This window comes from Harpia harpyja, chromosome 1 (genome assembly GCF_026419915.1).
Source record: "Harpia harpyja isolate bHarHar1 chromosome 1, bHarHar1 primary haplotype, whole genome shotgun sequence".
NCBI lineage: Eukaryota > Metazoa > Chordata > Aves > Accipitriformes > Accipitridae > Harpia > Harpia harpyja.
The window spans coordinates 78,530,075-78,554,963 of record NC_068940.1 but is presented as its reverse complement, the minus strand read 5'-3'; the positions used below and the strand labels follow the sequence as shown (position 1 = coordinate 78,554,963).

General features: G+C 36.9%; 1 protein-coding gene across 1 annotated transcript in view; it reads right to left on the bottom strand.

Moving 5' to 3' along the window:
• The window catches only part of THSD7A (thrombospondin type 1 domain containing 7A), a 290,245-nt gene that overhangs the window by 97,450 nt on the left and 167,906 nt on the right, over positions 1 to 24,889 (bottom strand). Inside the window, exons 5-8 of the mRNA XM_052801303.1 lie at positions 16,001 to 16,249; positions 14,253 to 14,434; positions 7,944 to 8,099; positions 5,278 to 5,481 (exon numbers count right to left, since the gene is read on the bottom strand). Of these exons, the coding sequence (XP_052657263.1) occupies positions 5,278 to 5,481; positions 7,944 to 8,099; positions 14,253 to 14,434; positions 16,001 to 16,249 (791 nt within the window). The remainder of the gene's footprint in view (positions 1 to 5,277; positions 5,482 to 7,943; positions 8,100 to 14,252; positions 14,435 to 16,000; positions 16,250 to 24,889) is intronic.

Below are 24,889 nucleotides of genomic sequence, written 5' to 3'. Positions count from 1 at the left end.
CGGTTCTCTTACAGGAATAACTCAATAATTCAATGTAATTTGAATTCGAATCTGGCTCTTCACTCTTTTAAAAGAACTAAGTCATAAAGTGAAACAAAGTAGGTATTTTCTTTTTAAATAATCATTAAAAAATCCAACCAGGCTGATGGTTTCTTCATTCAATGCATATAGCCACACAATAGAAAGGGCAAAAGAAGTAGACTCTTTATACCTGGGCATACCTATAAAGCTTCTGTTGATTCTCTTATTGTTTCCCATTATGAAAATTAATTAGCTGCTAGACCAGCAGCTAGTCATTTAGCATGTATTTGATTCAAACCATAAATATACAGAAAGCCAAATTTTAAACCAGACAAAATATTTTAAGTGAAAATGGTTGCACCAGACAATCTTCAGTTTTTCCCTGAAGTTTATTCTACATATTTAATTAGATGCTTATTGTAAGAAGATATAAAGCCACAAGCTAAAAAGTAACAAACACAATACAGATGTTGATCAGGAAACTATAGAAGAAAATTTAAACTACATGAAGAAATTTTATAAGCTTTTCTGCAAAGTAAAATTCAATAAAAGGAATACAATAAATATTTCAGAAATAAATATTTCTTGTTTCTACGTCTAGAGAAAAACAGTAAAGCAATTAAATCCTATAGGATTGTTGTATAGCTGAAGTATTGTACCTTCAGTCAGTCACAGTAGCTGAGAATAAACACAGGTAAAGGAAACGTACTCTGTTCCATTTTGGACAGTACAGTGTTTGAGCCACTCCATACAAACTAGCTAAACTAATTGGTTTGAAATGTTTACATCTGAGTGTCTTAACAAAATGGACTAGTTTACCTTCTATATCTTTTAATTAACTACCAAACCCATTGTTTCAACCCCCAATATTGCAAGCAGGGTACAGCCCACCCATTTACATGAGGATATACTGATGTCACCAGCGGGTTGAATTTGCATTCCAGTCTCAGGAAGACCAGACCTGTGTCACCTGCATACGCCCAGGTGCCAGAAGAGAACTCATGGCACTCAGCTACATCAGCACACATCTCTGCCTAGACAACTTCAGGAACAATTTTGCCACTTCAAAGAGTTGCAGGAATTTGCATATACACAAAGAGCCTTGCTGTTGCCATAGCTCTCTCTTCTAAGGCTAGTCATCTCTCACAGCTGTGAGGCAAGAGATGGCAATGAGTCCATTCCTTTCCCCTGTGGAGCTAACTGTAACCCAACAATTAGTGAGCCTGAACAAGGTCCGGAAGAAATCTGCCCTTCAAAAGTAAGATCTGTTTTATCCAGAGTAACACATGCAGTGGTACAAAGCCCAGTATATTATAAAGGTTTAAACCAATTTATTATTTACACATTCCTACAAAATGAGCAAGTAATTTCAGCCTACTGTCTGAGGATCAGAAGCACACTGTTGACACCACAGACGCTGCTAGTACCTGTGCTACAGAGTTCAGCACAAAGATAAAAACCTAAAACCCATAATGAATGAACCAGAATTTTGTAGTCATTTTCAGCAGTAGTTAATTTTGCAGATCTTTATGTCAGAAATTATTTTGCCCTATTTACATATGAGTAGCACTAATGTATCTGTTATGGAGTGGAGAAGTGGCCAGCTTTCCTACTATAGACTTACTCTTTAAGCAATACAGAAATATTTTTGAAATGGATTCATAGATTGCCATAGCCTTAGAGAAACAGAGCAAATTTATCTGTTGTAAATATCTGAACTGCATTAAAGAACTTAATAATAGGTAATATGTACACATCTATGTGTGTGCATGCATGCAAGTATGCCTTATATATATTACATATATATATAAAAATAGGTGAACGGCAATTTATTTTTAAAAAAAATAGTCATTTTATCATTAGCAAAAGTTAATCCGTAGCATGGAACATTAGCCACAGATCTCTAATTATTAAAATAATGTATATGATGGAGGAATTCTGATCAGCTTCTGTCCAATCTTGGAGTTTCCACAACCAAAAGGAGTTTTTTTCATCTAAAGGAACTCCTTTGTAAAATTTCCTGGAAGACTGACTAAGAATATTTATTCTGAAAATGTTCTTTCCACACTAAAATGCTGAAGTTCCATTTATATAATAAAATACATCAAAGTTCATTATAGCCTCTGCAATGACAACCTGGGGTACTGACTGTCATAATTTTTTCAGCCTGAATGAAAATTCTGATTACTGCAATCCACTGTGGAAAGAGAATGACAATCATAGGCCTCCAGCAACAACATGGGAGGATAATCTATTGTTTGCTACTGTCTCAAAGGCTGTAATGACTCTTATCTTTACACCAAATTGAAGAGAGAAACTCATTACAATTATATAACACAATCTCACAAACACTGCTACTTGATTCTAATTGTGAAGTAAAACACCCAGGTCAAGACATGTTATCCCAACTAATTATGCTTTAAACATATAGAACAATGCAACAGTCCATAGAAAGAGAAGATACTCATCAGTGTTGGGTTTATCTTACGTTAAAGCAGTACATTTACAGTACAATGCTTATTCTGAAAATTACAATGCCAGCCTTTTTCATTTTATAAAGCAGAAGCCAAGTGGAAAATACACTTTTGTTTTAATACATTGAAGTCCCTTTGATCCGACCTCTCCTAGCCAGGCACTGACTTAAGATTGGCTAATTAATTCATATGAACAAAAAAAAAAAAAGCACTCTTGAAGAGACTGAAGAGAGTATTGTTAAGCAAAGATTAGTTCAGTTTAAGTAACACAGCAAACTTAGTTGATAATTAATGCTTTCCACACACTGTTTCCCTTCACAGTCATTTTTACTTGTAAAACTGAATGAAATTCCCTGTGTGCCATTTAGATCAAAATTATAGCAACACATAATTATTATACAAATTATGTAACTTGTTAATTGAACCACAGTCTTTAACTGACAGTCAATGTAGTCTTCTCCAAGAAGTGCTCAAAGAACACTGAATATCACAAGTTTCATTTGATGATTAGTTTAAACCATGATGTTTAGACAATGGAAGAGTAGCATTCCCCAGACTTTATTTTACTGCAGACTAACTTGCAGCTGTGGGGCTTGATGCAAACTTTGCCTGATTGCAAGGTGCTGGTGTCTTAGATTTTGCAGAGCAGAATCTGGATGCCCGCAACAAATGTTTGGTGAAGAACACCAGGGGAATCCTGTGCCAGGGTAGGAGGCCAGAGCACTTAATGGGAACTACCTGGAAAGAGTTGGCAGTGCGTGTTTGGAGGAGCATTTAAGAGTTGCTTACAGGATTTTCAGCGGGTTGGTGCTGTGGGAGGCAAAGTAAGGAGATGCTTGAGCAGACTTAGCTTGGAGGGAGAAACTAGAGGTTGGTGGGTCCTTACTTTGTACTTTGCTCCTACTGTATCATGCTAATCTTTCTCAGGAGAGACCTAAGCAAAAGCCACTTGGTATTACTGGTGAAGATCACAGAAGATCGTTTACTAAGAGAAGAAGGGGATTTCAAGGAAGAGCTGAAGCAATCCACTACATTACTCTCCATTGCTTTTGCATTCTGTCAAAAGATATTGAACACATATCTTTGTGGGTGATCGGATCTTTGCAAAACAAACCATAATTGCAATTTGTTTTCTCCTTTCTTTGAAGCTGTGCCCACAACTCTTTAATCTTAAAGACTGACAGGCACATGGCCAAAGCCAGACTTCTCACTCCTTCTGGGACAGATTGCTGATACAGGCAATGTATAATGCCATATAATTACAGCAATATATAATGCCATATAATTCAGAAAGACAAAGACTAATACTGAGAGTAAAAATGTTAATCACAAGTATTCCAAGCCAAATTTGGAAGTCAAAACCAAAGCCCATGCAATAGAAAATACCATATACATAAAAGATATCTCAAAGTTTAGCAGCTTGATTGCATGCTCCGAATGTATTATGGTTACAATAAATTATAGTCAATATGTCTATATTACAATTTAGTAAGAAATTAGTCTAATCAGAAGTTAGACATTTATGCAAATACCACTCCTCAAAACCAAAGGTAAGCCAAACTAGCCAAAATCTAGTAAAGCAAAAAAATACACTTTTTTACAGATTTTTTTTTTTTTTGCTATTAAAAAGAGAAAAATTCAGAATTATTTAGGAAACATTTTCATTTATGAGGAAAAGGCCATTTTTAATCTGAAAATATATACAAACAAAATTTCAAATAGTTTCAGTATTGTTGCCACAAGATTATTACACTGTGAAGGGAAATTATTTGAGATAGGGACATAAAATGTAGTAGATTCAATATTGTAATTCTAGGCTAATCTCTTTCTGAGCTGTAAAAATGGTTACCAGTTCTCTTAAGTGTATGCAGAAAAATAAAGCTTACACTCTAACTCTAAATCCCAAAACTCAATTATGACCCAAATTCTTGAGCATGAATGCTCAAGATTTAAATCTCTGTATGATCAGTTATTACTTCTGACCAATTTAATTACAAATATTTTGTGCAACTGTTAAACACTCGTCAGAGGAGTCCTCTTACTTAATCCTCTATAGGGAGTTAGTAGTCTCTTACCATAACTACACTGTAGTTAGTACAATTATTTTAATTTATATGCTGCTCTAGACTATAATATTACTAACGAATAAGGAATATTCTCACAACAGTAATTCATGAATCTTCCATAGATTAAAGTAGTTTGTAAGCAGCTTTCAAAATTGGTTTTTATGACTATGTCAAGCAAAATCTGTTTTCTCTCAGAGAGGACAACTGAATAATGGTGTGGGGGGGTTGACCTTTTGAAGAAGCAAAGCAGCTTGGACTGTCAAACCAACTTCATAACACACATCAAACCATGCTTTTTAATAAACACATTATTATTTTTCTTCCTGCTATACTTACTGCAATGCATCTTACTTTACTCACATTTTACTTGGTTCTGGACTCAGAGGATCAGCTTTGTTAGTGGGATTACATCAGGGAATTCAGTCAATTCATTGCAGGCATGAGTCTGACCTACTGAAAAGCAATAGCTGTTTTCTATTTACTTTTCTCAAAGTCTCTTTGGGAACCTTTGAAAATCTACAGTGTGTAGGTGAAGGAGCTTGATCCTAGAGCAACTAGAGGGCCTATCCTTCCTAACCAATACTAAAGGACATTTCTCTCTATTCCAGAGAGCTTGGTTTTAAGGACTGAGAAAGCTGAGAGCAACAAAAACTGCCACCCTTTTGGATTACATTTTAGCATCTTCACTCTAGTCGGTGTGGGAAAAAGCATCTTACCATCACTGTTGACGCAGACAACAACAGGAACCTGTGTACCAGGGCCACATGGCTTCTCATTGTCAGGAATGCACTCCTCCAGCCCCATGATTCTCCAGTCATAGCAGGAGGGTTCTTCACATGGGATAGCTTCCAGCAGGTGAGGGCAGTTTCCCGTTCCTCCCGTAGGCTCATTGGTGATGCGCCGTTTCCTTAGTTTAAAGCCTGAAATGTCCACGAAAATACAAAGGGCAGAAAAATTCAATTCTAAAATGCAAACTGAAGAGATTTCTTTCTATCTACACCTGAGTGAACAGTTGTTTCTCTTATGTGTAAAAGATACCACAGACACTTAGTGCACACTGCATTTTAGACAACTGGGTAGAACAACTCATTACGGAAGGAAGAGAGGTAAAACTTCACAATAGCATCAAAAGTTTTGAGCTTATTCAGTAAGTTTTGCCTTAAACCCCTGTTTATCCTAGTCATATGTACTCCAGGAGGGAGACAGGAGTCATTTCCTGTGCATCACTCTTGCCGGATCCATCTCATCTAACAAATCTTGACTAGATTGCTGCGTTGCCATTTCTCCATCTTGTTTTCTTCTCAGGTATCTTCCAACAGGGATGGATTATCAAGTGAAATCAGCTTATAAACACTCCCCTCCTCCCAAAAAGTAAGAGAAAAAAAAGACTACATTGCCAGAAAAAGCAAAGCATGGAAATAAACCCAAGAAGTCCTACAAACAAATTTTCAGTAATTAACATCACAATATTCCCTTGCAAATATTTACAAATTTCCTTAAGACTACCTAAGCTTATTTTGGATCAGAGAAACTGATGGGCCTTTATACAGTGTGTCATCTGCCAGGTCAATGTCAGTCTCTAAGAGCAACCCTCTCACTTTCAGGATGGCATGTGGAAAAAGCTGGACTAAATCTATAGTCAGAACAACCTAACCAAACTGAATGGATTCAGGAAATAGTTTCTCATGTGATAATTTTCTACAGTTTCTGATATATCTGATCAGAATATTTTAACTTTGGCAAAGGTTTGTTTCTTTTCACATCTCTTCACAGTCTCTTTTGTTTTATCTCACTATTCAGGCAGATTAGTAATACACAGCTATTTTTTATAAAATGCTACATATAACTCTAACTTCTACCAGGACACAAACTAAACAGGAGAGAGTTTTCAAGCACATATGTGCAAGAATTGATTCTTTGTTTGAACACATGCCTCTTAATTCAATTATAATAAATATTACTTTAAAAATACATTTCCATGTACCTTTAACTGTTTTTTTTCTAAATTGAAGAGGTCAGCCAAATCATGTCCAAATGGTTTACTAAGCCTGCCACAAAAGGCTGATATAATTTCAAAAAAAAGAATTCCAGTGTCCACTGCAACAAAGGGGGCAAGTGATCCACAGTAAAGGGCAATTCCTGAAATATGCAGAAAGACTTGCTGCTAAAACTGGGAGTGCCGGTACAACTTTTACATCATTCTCCCAGGAGAATGGTCAATGCAATTATAAAATAAAATATAAGAATTTCCAGAAAAAGGAAAATATTGGTGGTTGAGAAAAGATCCTTGCTCACGTGTGCAGGAATAAAGACTTGCATAAAGTACATCCTAATATGTTTCCACTGGGCAGGTGTCCTCAGTCTCACAAACCTAAACATTACCCCTGAAAACATAGGAAATCTTTCAGTGATGGAACAGCAACAGAAATAACAGGCTACTTGACAGCTGTACACAGAGGAGACTTAATCCAATAGGCTTACACACTGAATTGCTTTTTCCTTCTTGAATTGATCAAGGTTGGGTCACATTACCATGAGACAGCATTGTAAAACTTGCATTATTGCTACCCAGACTGAAGTGTAGCTAGCAGTATACCAGGAAGAAGAAGCTAAGCTAACTTGGTAATTACAGTTGCTCCTTCAAGTGGACATATGTGGCTGCCCTTTCTTATGAGTGTTTTCAATCAAGGAACCAAGTCTGTGTTCTCAACTTTTGTCAGATAATCACATCGCAGCAATGACTAGGCCGTTTTTTCTTATTTAGAGCCAGAAACCTGCAGACTTCTTACATGAGGTGTTTGTCACTGTATTCTTGCTTTCCTATTTTGATGTCAGGTTTCTACAATCTGTTCTGCATAGGAATAAACTGTAAAACATGTGAAAATTGAAACCAGCACACATCATCAGTAAAACAGGGTCACTTATCAATGGCGAATGGTTCCAGCTCTTTGCCAGAGCATGTTTTACGGTCTGCTGGTGAATTCTGAAGCTATTACTGAACTGTAAATCTTTGAGTGACTCAGACACTATGCACCTCAAAGGCTGCTTCTGTCCTCCTTCAAAGACAGTGCCAGAATTGTGATTTGAACACATATACAAACTGTATCCCTTTCAGTTTGAGAGGAAGGTTTGAAACTGGAATTGACCTGTAATAACACAAATTGACCTTGAGAGCCTAGTAAACAGCCTACATTTTTGCCAGCTTTGGTGGAGCAGTAATGCTAAATATAGCCCTAATTCAATGACCTTTTTTTGACGCTCAGAGGCACTGGATACACCCTTCTTGGCACAAAATTTAATATGCTTGCATAGCTAGAGTTGCCTAGTGACTTAGGAATATGAAATAATCACCATTAAAAGGCTTCTCTGAACTTTTACATACCCTTCTTGGCCTGAGTGTCATCACAGCTTTCATAGGTGCATGGTCCCCAGGCTGACCACGCCGAGGTCTCACACTCTGTAGGACAGGGGATATGGCACAGCTGGGAGGTGCTGGGAAGAGGTCCTGTACACAGCTTACGGTCCACCGGTCTTGAGGCTGTCAAAACAAAGTCAACACATTTCCCACATGTCACTGGTCACGATCCTTAGCTCTAAGTGGACAGAACCATCTTTCATTCAAAAAGGCTGCTATCTCATCATTTTAATCTGATGAAGTGGTGGAAAAATGCCTGTCTTGAAGAAATGAAACAGAAGTCAGTTTACTCTCTGCATGAACAGAGCCAAATCCGATTATGTGGAGTCAGGAAGACTGTAGATATTGCAGCATCCTCTCGGACCTAGTCCTTTCATTTAATGGATAGATTATGTTACTACAACAGTTGTTCACATTGCGCTGTGTGTAAATCGATGTCCTGCTGTCTTATTGAGTATGTCTTCACTTAAGAAATTGAACAAAAAGCTGTATAAATCCCTTTGCTCCTATATGATACTACAACTTCAGAAGCCTGGTTAATTAATATTTAGAAGATTATTTTTAAGCTATAACCTGAAACACAGTTAAAATTATGACAATGTTTTTCTTTTTTTTTCTTTTACTCTAAAGACCTTCAGTGCACACTCAGCAATAAGATTTGTGCAGCAGCAGCTTTAGTTCAAGAAAGGCTTTGGTTTAGATACACATATGGTTTGCATATAATATATATACATAATATATTTAAAATAATTAAAACTCTGCACAAGACAATTCTTTTTTTCATTGAAGTATTATTAATCTATAAAGACACATATGAAGGCAGAGTCTTCTATCCTTTAAGGATCAATAAGCCCTGGAACAGGCCAAAATCACGCTGCTCCTTCCATACTTAACTTTTGAATTCCCAGGTTGTTACACAAATAATAGGACAACTCTGTAAGGTACCAGAGTAAGGCATAGAACTCTAAAACAAAATGTACCATTTCATTACAAGCAAGATTTTAATTCTCTTTCCTAATATAGGACTTGACAAAATATTACACTAAGCAGAGAATATCTGCTAGAAGGCAAAGTGAAGTCTACCATACTCATTCACTTTGGTTGATTGAAGAAACGTGCAATTCCTTAACTTAAAACACTCCCATCCTACTTCCTCAGCATTTTTTTCACAGGAAAGTTACCTCATTAATTTTCTGCTACCACTACAAATAATCTCTTTCAATGGAAAGAGCTCTCTGATGAAACATATTATGAAATAAGTTCAGAATATGACAAAATCTCCTTCTGAAAGATGAGATCAATAACCACAGGTATAGTGTTAAACAACAGGTTGTTAATGTATGATCTCATTTGTAGATATGTGTGTGTCTTTCCATTCAGACTTTCTAAGTAGATGATCTTTCCACTTACAGAAAAAGCATTCAATTCCCACTTTTTAAGGAGAAAAGGGAATGAAAAAACATCACCCTGTTCTGGTTTCCCATGTTGCCTCCTTTGGCACAGTTTTACACCACGTTGCTCCACATAATGAAGGCATGAAGATGGCAGATAGTCATTCGACATTACTGTCTCCAGCTCACCAATCTCTTAACAAAAAATAATACATGAACAAATATTCCAACATTTGCATAATGCTATGTTGGAATTAAATTTTATGGCAGAACATTGAATTTTACAATAAGTTTGACATGCGCACCTAACGTGCGTGATAATCAACATAATATGCATATCTTGTGTAGAACATGGATATAAATAAACATAATTTGCTTGTAATTGAATTTTTATTGAATAGCTTCTAATAAAAAAAGAAAAACAGTAAGTAACTGTTAGCTGTATTTTTTTCAACCTTGATTTAATCAGGGAATTGCCCAAGTGAAACAGTTGAAATTAAGGGTCAATTACACCCTTGAGATGCAGCCTTGCTTCAGGGAACAGAGAAAGTGTTCTGAGGAATGCCATGCTTCATCTCCAGCCTGCATCAGGATAAAGCACTTACCATCGCACTAGTTTGCAGGATGTTACGCAGAAAAATAACAAAGACCTTTCATCAGGAAGCTTTAAATAGATTTTCATACCACAGATGTTTCATATCTCAACCAGATATTTTTAAGACTCTGCCAATGGAAGGTATTACTCTGCTACTGTTGCAACCCCTTTGGCTTCAAGCTAAATTTGTGATGGTCCTGAAAGTCTAAAATATGAGGAATTGTGACCGTGTTTGGATTTAAAGAGGGTGACTTAAGTAATAGGAACATTATTACACTTTTTTTGGAGGTATCTGTGCAGTAAGTATTCTAGGTCTAGCAAACATCATTGTTAAATAAACTTACCATGAAAACACCTACTGAAAATATCTGTCTTTTCCATCACTCATTAGAGTGTAGGGGAAGAAAGAAGTGCTTTGGGGACAGGTAAGTGGTATCAATAAATCTCTCAATATGCCCAAATATTTTTGAAATGCTGTTCTTAGAACATAAGTGATGTACAGATCTCTGCTACCAGATCTGTTATATATTGCTTTTAAAACAAAAGAATTCAACAGTAGGACAGACAATTTATATTCCAGATTATTAAAAAATGTTTTCATCATTGAACACTCAGGTTGTATTTCACCCACGATTACTCAGAATTCTTTCTTTGAGATGACAGTAAAATAAGAAAACTTAGCCTTGCCTGGGTATCTTATGAACATTTTGCTCCCACTAATTTAAATGGATTTCTTTCAGCATCAAAAAAAGTATAAATGAGCTCAGCTTTTGCTGCTTATTGTTTAGCAAAGACGCTGTGAGAGAAGATGATGCTAGATGCAGAAATTTACAGTTTAAAACCTTGTCTTATCTCTATCCTTTCATACTCTCTTGTGACAGCAATAAAGATTGTTCTTTATTCCTTGGCAGTGGTGTTGAATGCTGATTATACCGTGTGTAATACTAGAAGCTCTGTGTGGAATTTGACCAAATTTGGGGCCAAAAATGGAAAGAAAATTGAATGCATTTTGATCTCTTTTTCTTCTTCAGTCTAACTGAAAAATTAGACTCAGTTTTGAATGAATTTCAGGTTTGAGGTAGTGACCTAAAAACTAAAATGAGATTCAATTACCCTGTCCTCAAACCATCTACTATATTAGGAAATTTTAGCTGAATATATTTTATACCTTTGTAAAACACCTCCCTGAATGACTGCATTTTAAAAAGAGCTGAAGAGAAAAAACACAGTTCTGTTCTTAAGCATTTGCTATATTTATTGAGGTCTCAACCTCCCAATTCTTCTCCAGAAACCTGCAACAGACCAGTGCCCAGTAACAACCAGGCTGGCAAAGAGAGTGAATTTGTATGTGGCTGCATCAGCATAAGCAGACATAACTTCATACTCCTCCTTCTGGTCATTTGTCTCACTGGTTTTACAGCAAACAGAAGGAAATTTCTCCAGTTAAAGTGCTCTCACTCAAAAAGAACAAGAAAAACTCAAGCCCAAAACACGTTATGACCAACAATGAAAGAATACATATTCTTCGCCCATATTCTACAATGCTGAATGCTGTCATCAAAAGACAGCACGTAATTCAGGACCTGATTCTCTGAGTAACTGCACAATCCCATGCACGTAAGTAGTTCCTCTGTGTTTAACAGGCAATGAGCATGTGTTTGCAGATGTAGAATAAATTTATGCCCATAAAGGAACTTTCCTCCCATCCTCATTCTACATCGAGGATTTTAAAGGTACTTGGAAAAAGATGACACAATCTATCTCATAGGCTTACCGTGAGAGAAACTTCATGGCTAAACCAGTTAAATAGGTGAATAGAGATGAAACAACTTAAGTCAGTGGCAAGTAAATGGCAGAATGACAGTGGCCTCCAGGAATCTTGATGGTCAGCTGCCTAATTACTACACCCAATACTCCCTCTTCTTCCTCAAGTCTAAATTTATGAATTCTGATAGGAGATAATACAGACCTGAATGTTGTGAGGGATTCTGGTTCAGCGAAGTATTAAAAGTTCAAATTCTTACTGGAGCCCTAACTCGGTGTTTTAAATCTAAAAAAGGGACTAGAAATACCAGCTGTGATGAACACAACAAAGCAATTCCCAGAGCTCAGAATCAAGACAAAAATCAGTCACTTGCTAAAACAGATCAGGAGTAGAGCAGGGAACTGCCCTAGCATCCTAGCTGGCTCATGAACTTCTTTAGTTTGAGTTTAGGCCTGTCACTTTAAAACTGATCTGAAATTTCCTGAGAATGCATAAATTTGTTAAACTATTTCAGAGCTATATAAACATATTGATTATAGACTTTCAGCCAACGTAGTTCCCCTGAAAGGGACATTGCCTCCTTTGCACACTTTTGAGTGAAAGGCCAGGTTAGAGGCCTTAATTTACCTACCTGTTATTTCAAAAGTGATCGATAGCAGAGGTGCAGCACTAGCCTTCGACTTGCTCTGTGACTGACTTTCTGAAATAACAGGGAAACGCCACCATGAGTATATGAGAACGGAGGTCTTCAAAGCAGCCTTACCGAGACAGCATTCACTACAACCAACAGCAAACTACACTGAAATGAAGGCGTTTCCCCACAGCTAAAACTGGAAGGTGTCTCCCCGGCTTTTTCCCATCCTCAAATTACTCATAGTTTTCAAATGGTATTGTTTTTAGAGGCCCTGATTTGCTTGTTCCTAGGAGGGCCTGGGGAGTAGCTCTGGCCCACACCGAATCCAAGATGGGAGTGGAGAGAGAGGGAGGATGAGTGGAGAAGCAGCTCTTCTGAAAATCTGTCCCCTAATACAGAAACACCCCAGAGCTCCTTTTTAAACTAAGATCCACTTCACCCCTAGTTTGAGCTCTTGAAAAATTGTTCTCATGTTTATGCATCCAAAGACTAGTTACATTTTAATCAGCTTTCTGGGGCCTGCAGAGATTACCTCCTGATGGGCTCCGCGTATTCCTGTCACAGTCTGATAAGGGTAGATTTCACACCCACCTAAGCCGGCGAGACTTCACAGCCTACCAAAATCCTAATCATCATTCTGAACAGTAAGCTGCCACTGATTTTATTGTTACCTCTCCTTAGCTGGGAGGTTTTACTCCTTTACTCTAAGGCAGGGGCATCTAAACTTTGTTCAGCAGAGGCGATTTACTAAAAGCCCTTGGGCAGAAGCTGATTTGCATTAAATGAAGAGGCTTGAAAGCTTCTTTAATAAATACAGATGTGGGGCCCATGGAGCACACAAGTCACACCCCACTGATCCGAGCAGTCATGCTGAAATGGATGTCAGCATTAATATTCCCCACAAACTCTGCCTCTATGGCAAGTTTGAGAGTAACTTTAACCCACAACAGAAACCTCAGTAGCCTGCAGTTTGGTCCACACTGGTCTAAATGTTGTATTGCACATTGCTTGTATAATGATGTCGCTTTTCCTGGATTATGTGGCTGTATTTATTTATTTATTTTTAATAATAATATGTGTTTGTATGAAACAGCTACAGAAGGGGATAAAATTTAATTAACAAGCTAAATGCATTTAGCTTAATTCACTAATTTCTAAGTCTATAGTGCTGCATTAGTATGCAGAAGTAGACATAACATAAAATACTCAAGTGTTGTTCTTAAGTATGCATATTACCAAATGAATTAAAGATTTTGTCTCCTAAGCTGTTCTCTCTTTTCTTATGAAGCTGTACAAGCTGTAACAGTGACAAGGAATAATCTCTTCTCTCTTTCAGTTAGGGAAACAAACCCATGTAATTATATTGCCTTGAAGTCCTGAAAGCGACTTAAGAACTTGACCAAATCAAGAAAAGAAGAAAAAAAGAAGAAAAAAAAAATCGATTCCCTGAAAATGAAATCTAGTAATATATTAACATGTTTCTATGCTGAGCTTACATGCCAGAATTGACATATTCCATCCGCACATCAAACTGCACAGGTTCATCACCCAGCTGAAGGACACACAAGAAATTTGTAGTACAGAACGGAACTGAATCTAGGGTTTCTGACCCACCTTCTCATGCTCTTTCTTATTGAGAGACATCCTTCACATAAGCCAATATTTTTCAGTAGATATTAAGAAATAGTAATTTGTAGCTAGGAACCAATATTTGCAGCATAGAGACTGAAATCTCTGGTACTGCAATTAAGTATTTTCACCTGAACAAGAAAATAACTAACCTGCAAGGTAAGAAGGCACACATGACAGAAGACAATGGCTGTCAAGGAGCTCTGGAATGCTGAAGTGCTCTGATTTCACACTAATTCAATTGCAAGTGAATCAAATTTACCTTCTTTTTCCTTGAGGGTATTTAAATAGGAGAGGAGATTTTCATTAGCTTGCACGCAGTACATTTCCCGGGTTTGAACACCACCTCCACACAGCGCCGTCTGATTTCCTCGCCTCTTGTCTTGTTGGCTAAGGAGAGGATCAACACGGCATTCTGTCCACTCTGTGGTCCGCCAACCATACCTGGATCAGATTTTGTTAATTGGGTCTTTAGAAATCATGAAGCCATTTTACACAGCATTAAGTTACACAAGCTGAAACAGCTTAATAGCTTTATTTGTTTTCTAAAAGACCTGAGCCCCACAATTTCTTGTACATAGAGATGCATTACATCTAATATTTTATGTGAGTGGACACTTTTCCTCTATTATTTCACTTTTGAAATCTTTACTTTTTAGGAAGATCTTTTCTGTTCAATTCCTGAAACATACTGCACATATAAATAGTTTATTGGAGGGAAGAAAAATTTTATACACAGAGACATAGTCTATGTTCAGATAAGCTAACTTTCAAGACTGTGACTGTTGGCAATTGTTTAGAGCTAGACAATTTATATGAACCGAAGCCAAAATATCAAAGAAACGTGCACACTGAGAAACATGAGAGCCAGAAAAGGAGAGGGGGAAAAAATCACAACAACCCAACCCCCCCCCAAACAACCCCAAAGCCTCTTGTTCATCTTTGATAAGAGACAGAAGTTTCTCCTGAATATCAGGGTAAAACTATAATTGTATTTTTTTATTATTACTTCAGAAAAAAACTTTCAGCAAGTTCCTTTTTCACTGTCAAGAGGAAGACGACTCTGCAATACTGAAGCATCCCTGCAGGGTACTGATGAATGACGAGAAGCTGTGAGCCTTCCAATCAGTGAAAGCACAGAAAAGAAGATCTGTGACTCCCAGTTAAAACCCCAATCAGGATTATAAACCACAAGAAATGCCACAGAATTTTCTACCCAACAAATACTTTAAGGCTAAATCAAGCCAACTGCCTCCTAATGTGGCTGGAGATGGGGAAAGATGACATTTCAACTCTTAAATGAAAAATATGTACCACAGTCAAAGATGCTTAACATCAAATGACATTTCCCCAGACTCTCTTCTCAGTCTGATAAAGAAAAAGCACAGTTTGGACTTTAATATTAATCTCGATCAGTTGATAAAGATTACAGCAATCTCTTGAATAGTAAAGCGCTTGCTGTCATTTCTCCTAAACAGGGTTAATTTATTTACTGTCACTGCTAGCCTCTCCCACTTTCCATTGGGGCCCAGTCCTGCTTTAGTTGTGCTGAATACGAGTCTCACTAAAAAAGCCTGGTTGCTAAACAGATGTTTATCGCCTCTTTCCTATGTTCAGCATTTCATCTGCAAACAGACAAGTACTTCAGAAAACAATGATTCTGGCAGAAATGTTATGTAGGGAAAAGATCACTAGCAAATTAATACAATTAATTTATTATAGTCTTGACTGAGCCTGCATACACACAAATGTTTTATTTTAAAAGTTAACACTAATGAAAAAATATGTATTTGTTATTTTTCCTGTATTTAGAGGAGGAAGTGATTTCACTATAATAGCAGATATTTGCAGACTTCAGGCTTTTAAGAAGAGCACTGAATAAGCAAAGGATAAAAAATTAAACCTATCATTTCTTTAATAATGATTTGGTTGATATTCCACCACCAGCCCGGTATGCTTAACTGAAATTCTTCATTTTAGTATAGGGAGAACTGAAATGAACCAACTTACGTAATGCACGGTGCCACACCATCTCCTTGAGAAACACACTGCTCTGTTTCTTCTAACTGTGGGCATTCACTTTCACTGCCGATGGGGAGCTGTTTAATGGTCCGTGATCTTGTACGATTCCCTTTCGGGGTTGTCATGTCAAAGCAGGTCTTGGAGCAGGGGGTCCATTCTGACCACTCTGACACCTGGCACTCCTTTGTGATCACACAGGACTGGAACGTAATGGGCAACTTGTCTTGTTTGCAGAAGCTGTAATAAGAGACCATTACAATTTTCAGCACCCATATACACAGACAGTCATGAACTTCTACAGAAAAGTGATGTCTGTTGCAACATACAAAGTCAGTAAATATTTGTAAAGCTGTTAAGTTCCATTCCATGTGTATGTGAACCCAAAAGCTCAGGCAAAAGGGCTTTTGGTTAAAGTGACTCAGACCAGATACATAAGATTTGCTATAGTTAGAAATGACCAGTATTGCCATATCTGTGATCAAAATTAAAATATAAATCTTCATACATATATAGAAGTACAAAAGAGGAAATACATCAATATTTCACCACTTATCTTTTATTTTTATGTATACTCAATTATTTTTCTTGGAACAAAAAGGAAGTGAAGGATCAATAACAGAGATAGCTATACAATGTTTTTGAAGAGAACCAAATGCTCAATGTCATCTTCTCCTCATTTCCAGACTACAAATTGCTTAAAAATGCAATGTCAGATATATTGAATACTTGGTCACTAATAATTTGCTTTTTTTAACAGCTGGTATATTGCCACAGTGATGCCTCATGGTCTAAAAGGGGTATGATCTCTCCCTTAAAATAGAGCCTTTCCTGCTACAGTAAATCCATAGCCTTAATTTCCTGTTCCTCGTGAAGGCCGTCATATAATTTCCATTCTCCATCTGATTGCTTCATTCGCATATTACATAGGTTGTCAGCAAGATTTTCTCCTTTTAATGCCTCTGCATTTTTAAATGTTATATTCTAACTAAAAACCAACTTTTCTACTTTAAAGCTTGATTCACAATAGGAAAATGAGCAATAGAGAAGCTAAACTACAATTAAAGTGATCATAACTTTAACTCCTTAATTATAATTACAATGCAAATATATTTATCATGTCTGTTTTGGAATAAAATTCTGGCTTCTGAAGTAGTTAAACAGGCAGGAAAAAGATTTATTGGCACTGCAGATGGCACAATGAAACGCTCTGTTCAGTACCAGTCCTATAAACAACACAACAAAGGCTCATTTTTTTCCTTTTAATAGAATACAAAATAATGCAGAATAATGAATATTTACAACAACTTTGTTGTTGTACAAAATTGTGCCCTACCCATATATCCAACATCATGTTGAACTGCCATTAGCAAAATTTTGTAATACTAGAACTAGGGATACTTGATGAGAATAATAGGAGATTTAAAAACACAATAAATGAAAGTACTTCTATACACAAGAGGCAGAGCAATTCTACATCTTGCTAACAGAAGATCCAGGTTGTGGAGACAGATGGTGTCAGCAGGTTCAGAAAGAGGTTGGACAAATTTGTGGATGATAGGTCTATATATGGATACTAAAATGACTAGGCAGTGATATAGTAGCCACCATCCCTAATACATTGACTTTGGATACTGGAGAAATACAAAGAGAATGGACTGCAAAAGGCAGCCAGGCCTCGTGCTTGGTCTTTAAATAGCATCTCCCTTTACCACTGCTGGAGACAATAGGCTGGAGACACTGCTGGGCTTGACAGACCATAGGGGATTACTCAGTAGGGGATTTCTTATGTTCTTATTATGTGAAAGGCAGGGAGGACAAAACCTAACACATGATAGACAACATTTATTCTGCTTAAGGATGGAAACTACACCCTGTTTGGGGTGAAAGACACTCAAAGCTTTTGAGAAAATTATTCTTTAATAATGGACTTTTTTCACCTTCATGTAGTCCCATCTGGCATAGGACTACAGTACTGTAAAATTCAATATAGCAGTTTCTGTACTTTTAACAAAACATATAGACTCATTTATCCCACAAAGACACATCTTAATGACTGGAGAAAAGATATATTCCTTGTAGATTCTGACATGGGCAGTATTTGCAAATCCTTCTGGAGAACAGATGATGTATCATCATATCCCAAGTTCCTTTCCAACGTGACTCTTTTGAGAGCAAACCCACCCTCTTCTCTCGTATTGTGACTGGGGCTGAGTGTAATTATAGACACATATTGCCAGGGAACATGCACAAAATTGCCACCACAAAGTAGCTTTGGTGCGGAGTGAAGAGATCAGTGATGTATAATACTGCATGGGCTTTGCATCTGCTTCAAAACTTATTTGGGAGAGGTGTTATATGAGAAAGACTAATATTCATTCTCAGAAGTTGTTTTACTAAATAAATAAATAAATAATCTTTCTTCACTGAAGCTACCTTCAACCTGCCTGTATCCCCTAACTGTCACAAACCCTAAAGGTGTCCCTGGCTGTGATTCCTACACAGCTGCATGCAGAGATTGCTTCCCTGATAAGGGAAACCTCCACCACAACACAAAGGGTTCAAGTTCTTTAGGATGATTGATGCATAGGAGAAATGAGACCGTGAGCTGCAATCGAGCTAAAAAACTAATGCACTTACCAGTTTTTAAAAAATAATATTCTGAGCTAGTTAAATTCAAAAGGAATTTTTATCACAGATTTTCTGAACAAAGTGGAAAAAATTGACAAAACTGAGCCAGTGTACTGAGGAAAAAAAAATGTTTTCCCATAACCATAATTGAAAAAACCACTTTATCAGAAAGTTGTCAATCAGATCCACTTAAACATTAAGGCCAGACCTGCTAACTAGTGATATTTATTAATTTTTAATGGATATAGTCACTTCCTGAAAGATTACTATAGGTCCCAGGCACTTTTCAGATTCCAAGTGCGACTAGATCACTCACAAAGAATTCAACGTAGGCACTACTGCAACTTTAGATAACAAATATTGATTTCACAGATCCTTAAACTGTAATTGCTATATATGCAAAAAGACCTCCTGAAGCTTCTTGCTTTTCAGTACCCCTGTAATGTTGAATACCATGATGATGAAGTCCCTCTGTGGATCATGATGCAAAATGTTTTTAAAGATTTAGACTTAGATTTGTTCACAGGATTCAGCTGAAGAGTTATTTGGTCAGTGGTATAGATTCAGCAGGCTGGTACCTTCCACTTCAAGCTCATTTTATTTTCTATAAAAAGCTGTTGTTGGTATAGCTTATATAATTAAAATGGTCATTTAATCTTGTTTGTTACTAATTATTTCCATATGTGGGTATGAAGAGGACCCAAACAGAATTGTACCATGCCACTAACCCCAGTGTTTATTTATGATCCTTGATAGAAGTAAAGCAATAGAATTAAAGCATGCCTCACTTCAAATATTTACTTATATAATTAATCAATTTTAAATTAAATATAAAACAATTAAGTTCTTAAGTTCTTGTAACCAGAACATAAATATTACTAGGGAGACAAACAAGAAGCAAAGTGAGTTATCCATTTATTTTCTTTCTTTCTTATTAAAACCATGCACCACTTGCAGTATTAGGTAAATACTGACAAGTAACTGATTTTGTTGTAAGTCACCAGCAAACAATCTCTTTACTGTTATGCATACTGTCATATTATTTTTGTGAGGGGGCAGAGACAGTTACAGTTAGCAAAAGAAGTATCAGACAAGCAAATTAGCTGCTGTTTCTTCTTTTAACACTTGGTTTTCGTTGAACATGTTCAAGAAACTGAGAGAGCTAATTGCAAATGGCCAATATCAAGAGTTTTCCTTCATGTTGCAGACAGCAGAACATGATGTGTTGCATTCTAGATCAAGTAGGGACTAGGGAAGCATCGCATTTAAACTCTCAGTATCACAAATCTCTCTAAAGAAGACCCAGTTAAAACTCTTTAGTTAAGTAAATTATTATGGAAGTGCTTCAATCCCTTTGAAGATAACAGAGTCATCTGCTTCCAGAGCAGATGACAAAGCCTTTCCCTCACTACCACCTTTCCCTGTCCCAAGTGCATGTATACCTATTACCTGCAACTAAACTAATCTGCATTTAATTTCATGTTGCATCTCTGCATATCCCCCTTTCCCAGGAAATTTGGGAACAATGAATTTGATCTTCATAAGTCCCCTTTCATTTTTCAAAGATCTTTTTTCTTCTTTTTTTATTCTTGACACCTTTAAAATATTTGCAGAAGATTTTCAAACTTTATCTTACCAAGAGAAACAGATATTTCTCATAGCTTTCAGTGCAGATGACTATATATAGACTGGTATTCATTATTAAACTTACTAATACCGTACTGTATAAAAATATTAACTCTCAAAAATACATGTGCCATTTAAAAAGTTCAGTATATGTAATACATTAGCTAAGAAGGTTGGTCACATTTCCTTTAAATGTCTGATCCAAGAAACTGCACAGATTGATTCTTAATCAAAACCTGGGAATGTCTCTGTTACACAAAATAGTGTCATCTTGGTTTGGTACCTAATGTTACAGATTTGATCTCCACAAAAAAATTTAAAGCAAAGCTTAATTTCATGTAAATCACTCAGCACTTTCTGATGGATTTGTGCGTCTGATTTAGCTACCCAAATTTGGATGAATCTTCTCACAGGAAAAAAAGCAAATGGGCAGGTAACAGGTCAGAAGATGAAATAGACAGTTAACATTCATTTCATGATACCACCCAAACCACTAGAAGTTCTGCATCAAACATCTCCATGCTCTGTGTACTTTCAGTAACATCCAAGCATACACCATATGCAAATTTAGCCATTCGAAAAATGCAAGGAGTGCACAAATAAGTCCTCACTATCAACCCATATAGCCCATATACTTCCGTCCAGATAATTGCTTGGGAAGCTCAAAGTACATAAGTTGCATTAAAATGTTGTTATAGGTCAACAGAGCAGACTGGATACAAGAAGCAGTAGCATAGGAGTAACGTAAAGTCTGCAGGAACTTGCTCTCAGTTCAGTGAATACATTCAAAGGACAGTGTCCTAAGTGTCTTTCTTTTGGCAGGGAAGAGGGGCATTATACAATTTGAAGTAAGGCTGTCATTTGAGAAAGTACAACTTCAGACAATAGATAGATATACTGGGGAACTGAAGCTTAAGGTATATAAGCACATAGGTGACATAGTGGAATGAGAAGGCAATCCCAAGCAAAACAAAACATCACAGGGGATGAATGAGCCCTATTGCTATTAAGCCAACATCACACCTATTCCTGACCCCAAAGACTTGGATTAGATAACTGAACTAAAGAAAAAGGCAGTGTTGATTCAAAGGGCAAAATACAGAACATAATTGCTGCTCAACCTCTTTTGGGGATGTGTGGTCAGGAATTTGTGTCTACTCACGTTCTGTAGCCTCATTTTTGCTCTTACAGCAATAAATAAAAACTAAATATCACTTTGGATTGGAAGGTTCCCCCTGGGGATTTCAAAGTAATTTATGGGATAATTAAGGCTACAGAAACATAGAGAATGAAGCTTGAGGCATAAGCCTGGAGCGAATTGCACTATAGTACCTGTGTACAAATGAGCAAGCTGTGCAGTTGAAAGCAGACTCTTCATTGGAAGATAAGCTTTTAAATGTGTGATAAAATTAGATTAGTCAAGAGATAAAACAATTCTTTCTAAGGTATCCTAAATTTCTATTAGAGAGTGAATCATGCTTTTATAATTTTTTAAAATCAGGACAACTTCATTTTATATGCCAATGACCTGTTTGAGTGTCTGTAATCTCAGTCTCAAATTTATCTTTGAAGTTGTGTAGAAAAGTCATGGAAGAGACCATTGGAATTTCCTCCTCTAACAGCTCAACTAGGAAATTCTTTTTTTTTTTTTTTAATTATTTTTATTTTTTCCAACAGATAAAGCCATGCATACTGCAGGCATAAAGCCAAATGCATGGTAATGCATGACCATAGGACTGATCTCTAAATGAATGAATAGGAAAAATAAATAGGTTTTAAGGAAGGCAGTAAGACTCATTTTACTCCATGAGCTATACATAACTTACTTGTACAACTAAGAGATTTTCTACTTTTGCTGGTGTTTCCTCCATGTCATATTGGACTGATAACTAGAAAGAAGAGTTAATGAGAAAAGACGAACAGCAGCATGAGAATGGCTGAGTGATTCTAACTAATAATCCATGCAGTCTGATACCTGCCTTGGCAGTAGCAAATGGAGGATAAAAATGGAAAGACAGCAAGTATTTTGTCACACTTTCCCAACATACCCTCTGGTTTTCCAGCAAACCGTGGCTTAAAGACTTCCTGAACACAAGTTGTATCTTTGCACTGAAGAGCCCTTTATAGAGTTTTCCTCCATGAATTAGTGTAAATGCTTTCTGAACCCAGATAAGATTTTGGCATCTACATCATCTTGGAAACAATGAGTTACCTTTTTTACCCACCAATAACTGTGGATTTTTGCTTTAAAATTGCTCTGTTAATTTCATTTTCTGGCTTCAGGCCGTGCATAACCATACTCTATTCACTTTCTCTGTAGCATTCGTGAGCTTAGAGACTCTATAAGCTCTTTCCTCGACTGTCTTTTTATATGTTATATGGTTATTTGTTTACATTGTTATGTGGTCCAATGGTTCTCTTTCACTTAGTCTCATTTTATTTGAGCAGAGTTATATCCTGCAATTACAGATCCCTTCTACTGCATGTGCAACTTTGAGATGTAAAACCGGCCTGGATTTGAGGGTTGTTCAAGATTCATTCTGAGGATGCTCCCAAAATATCTGCACATTACTATATCTGGACAATCTATAAGTTAATGGAAATATAAGTCCACATATCTAACGTATTAAGGAGACATCATTCTGAAGATCAGTTCAGTGCTTTTCTCAATACAGTTACTCTTCATGTTCAAATGTAATAGAGCTCCAATGTGAGATTTGCAATTTACATCTAAAATTGTACAGTGGAGAACATGTCCTTTACAACAAATTCAATTCATTTACCCAGTGCTGATATTTAACAAGAACTATTATTTACTGGTTTTACCTATAATGCAAAGTAATAGAGCCCAACTGACAAGGTTAATGCAAGCCAAATAGTCTTTTCAATAATTTTTGTCTGCGCTATTTTGCCATATTTTCTCTATTCCTTCACAATTATCAACATTCAGCTTTGGTTTTCTTTAATGAAATTTTCACAGCTATTATTCCTTATTTTCATTCACTGTATACATTCTCCTGGAATTCTGGTATATTTATTTTTTCTCTAGCTGATTTCCCATTTGATTACATACTGAGATTTCCATTGTTCTGAAATGAATAACATGGCTATGGTTCAGGAGGGAGACTGATGCCAATATAAACTTTTGGCACTCACGGGAAACAAAAGCCATGGGTTAGAGCTGGACTGAAAAGGACTTAAGTGGAATTTTACCTGTAAATTGAAAATTCTGATCTTTCAAGCCTGGATCAGTATTTGATGTGGTAGTGGATTATGTCCACAGACTCTTTGCTGCTGTGGCCCTAAAGTTCCTTGTAAGTGCAACTACAGGTCTGCCTAGGCTGCTCCAATCCTGGCATGGCTGACCTACCCTCAACCCTGGTGTAGAAAGCAGACACCCCTATATCTTACCATCCTCATGAGAGCTCAGCACAGCAGGCATTATTAAGAGACGTTCAACAGACATCTACATTGTCAGACACCACACAAAAAACCCAGGAAGAAATGGTATTCTTCCTCCCCTTGCCTCTCTCACACTATATAGTATCACAGGGATTAGTTATCACATGCCCTTCGTGATCAGGAAGGGCTGTGGGTCAGAACCTGCTCTGTCTGCCAAGGAGTTCAAGCCCAGCACCTTTGGGGAAGGAACTATAATTCTTTTTGAAGAAGGCTACTCCATTTTCTGCAAAAAATACAAGCTCTGCTTGTATTCCAAAGCAAAACCCCAACAACATAATATAATTATGTTTTGAACACCCAAGATTGAATGAATGAATGAATTAAAAACTTGAGAGAAGTGAAGACGACATAACCAAAAGATAGGCTAACTGCCTGGAAGAAACCCATACTGAGTATGATATGAGGAAGTTCAGCAGAAAAAGGGAGCTGCTTCTGAAGGTTTCAGATCAAAGCATAATCAACAAGCTAAAGAAATCCAGAATGCTTTAACAGGTTTTTAAGTGGCTTCATCTAAATACTAAAGGAAGAAAAGCAAAGACTAACTGACAGATAGAAGAAAACACAGAGGGCTCCCTCAGAGCAGAATAATTTAACCATTTCCTGGCCTTGAATGTCCTGCACACCATCAGGCATCTCCCAGAACCAGCTGTATCATCAGGAACCATGAGAGTGTCTCTTGAACTCTTGCTCATCTCATGAGACATTACATCACTGAATACCATTAGCAAAATGGTTTTCAATCTTTCCCACCAGTGACAAGATGAAAACTATTGACATACAAGCCCATTTGACCAAACAAACTTGTCTGCAGAAAGACTTGGAACAGTGACGAATTGCTTAGAGAACACCAAAACTAGATGTTAGTTTAGCACTTGAAAACAAAAATTACACATACAAATACACAGAAGCAGGCTTGTAGAGGCTGCATTTTTGACTGAAGGGCAAGCTAAAGCTAGAGGAAGCTTTTGGAAAAGAATCAGAAAGTAAATTTGTAATTCAAAAAAATAACAATTAAAAACCCCACCAAAACAAACCACTAAGCTGGACAAACAGTGTCCTTGCAAGACACCCTACAGCCATGAATGAACATTTATCCAACTCCCAAAGAATCTTTAAAACAATAAAGAAATTAAAGCAGGATTTGAATACAAGCATATTTTA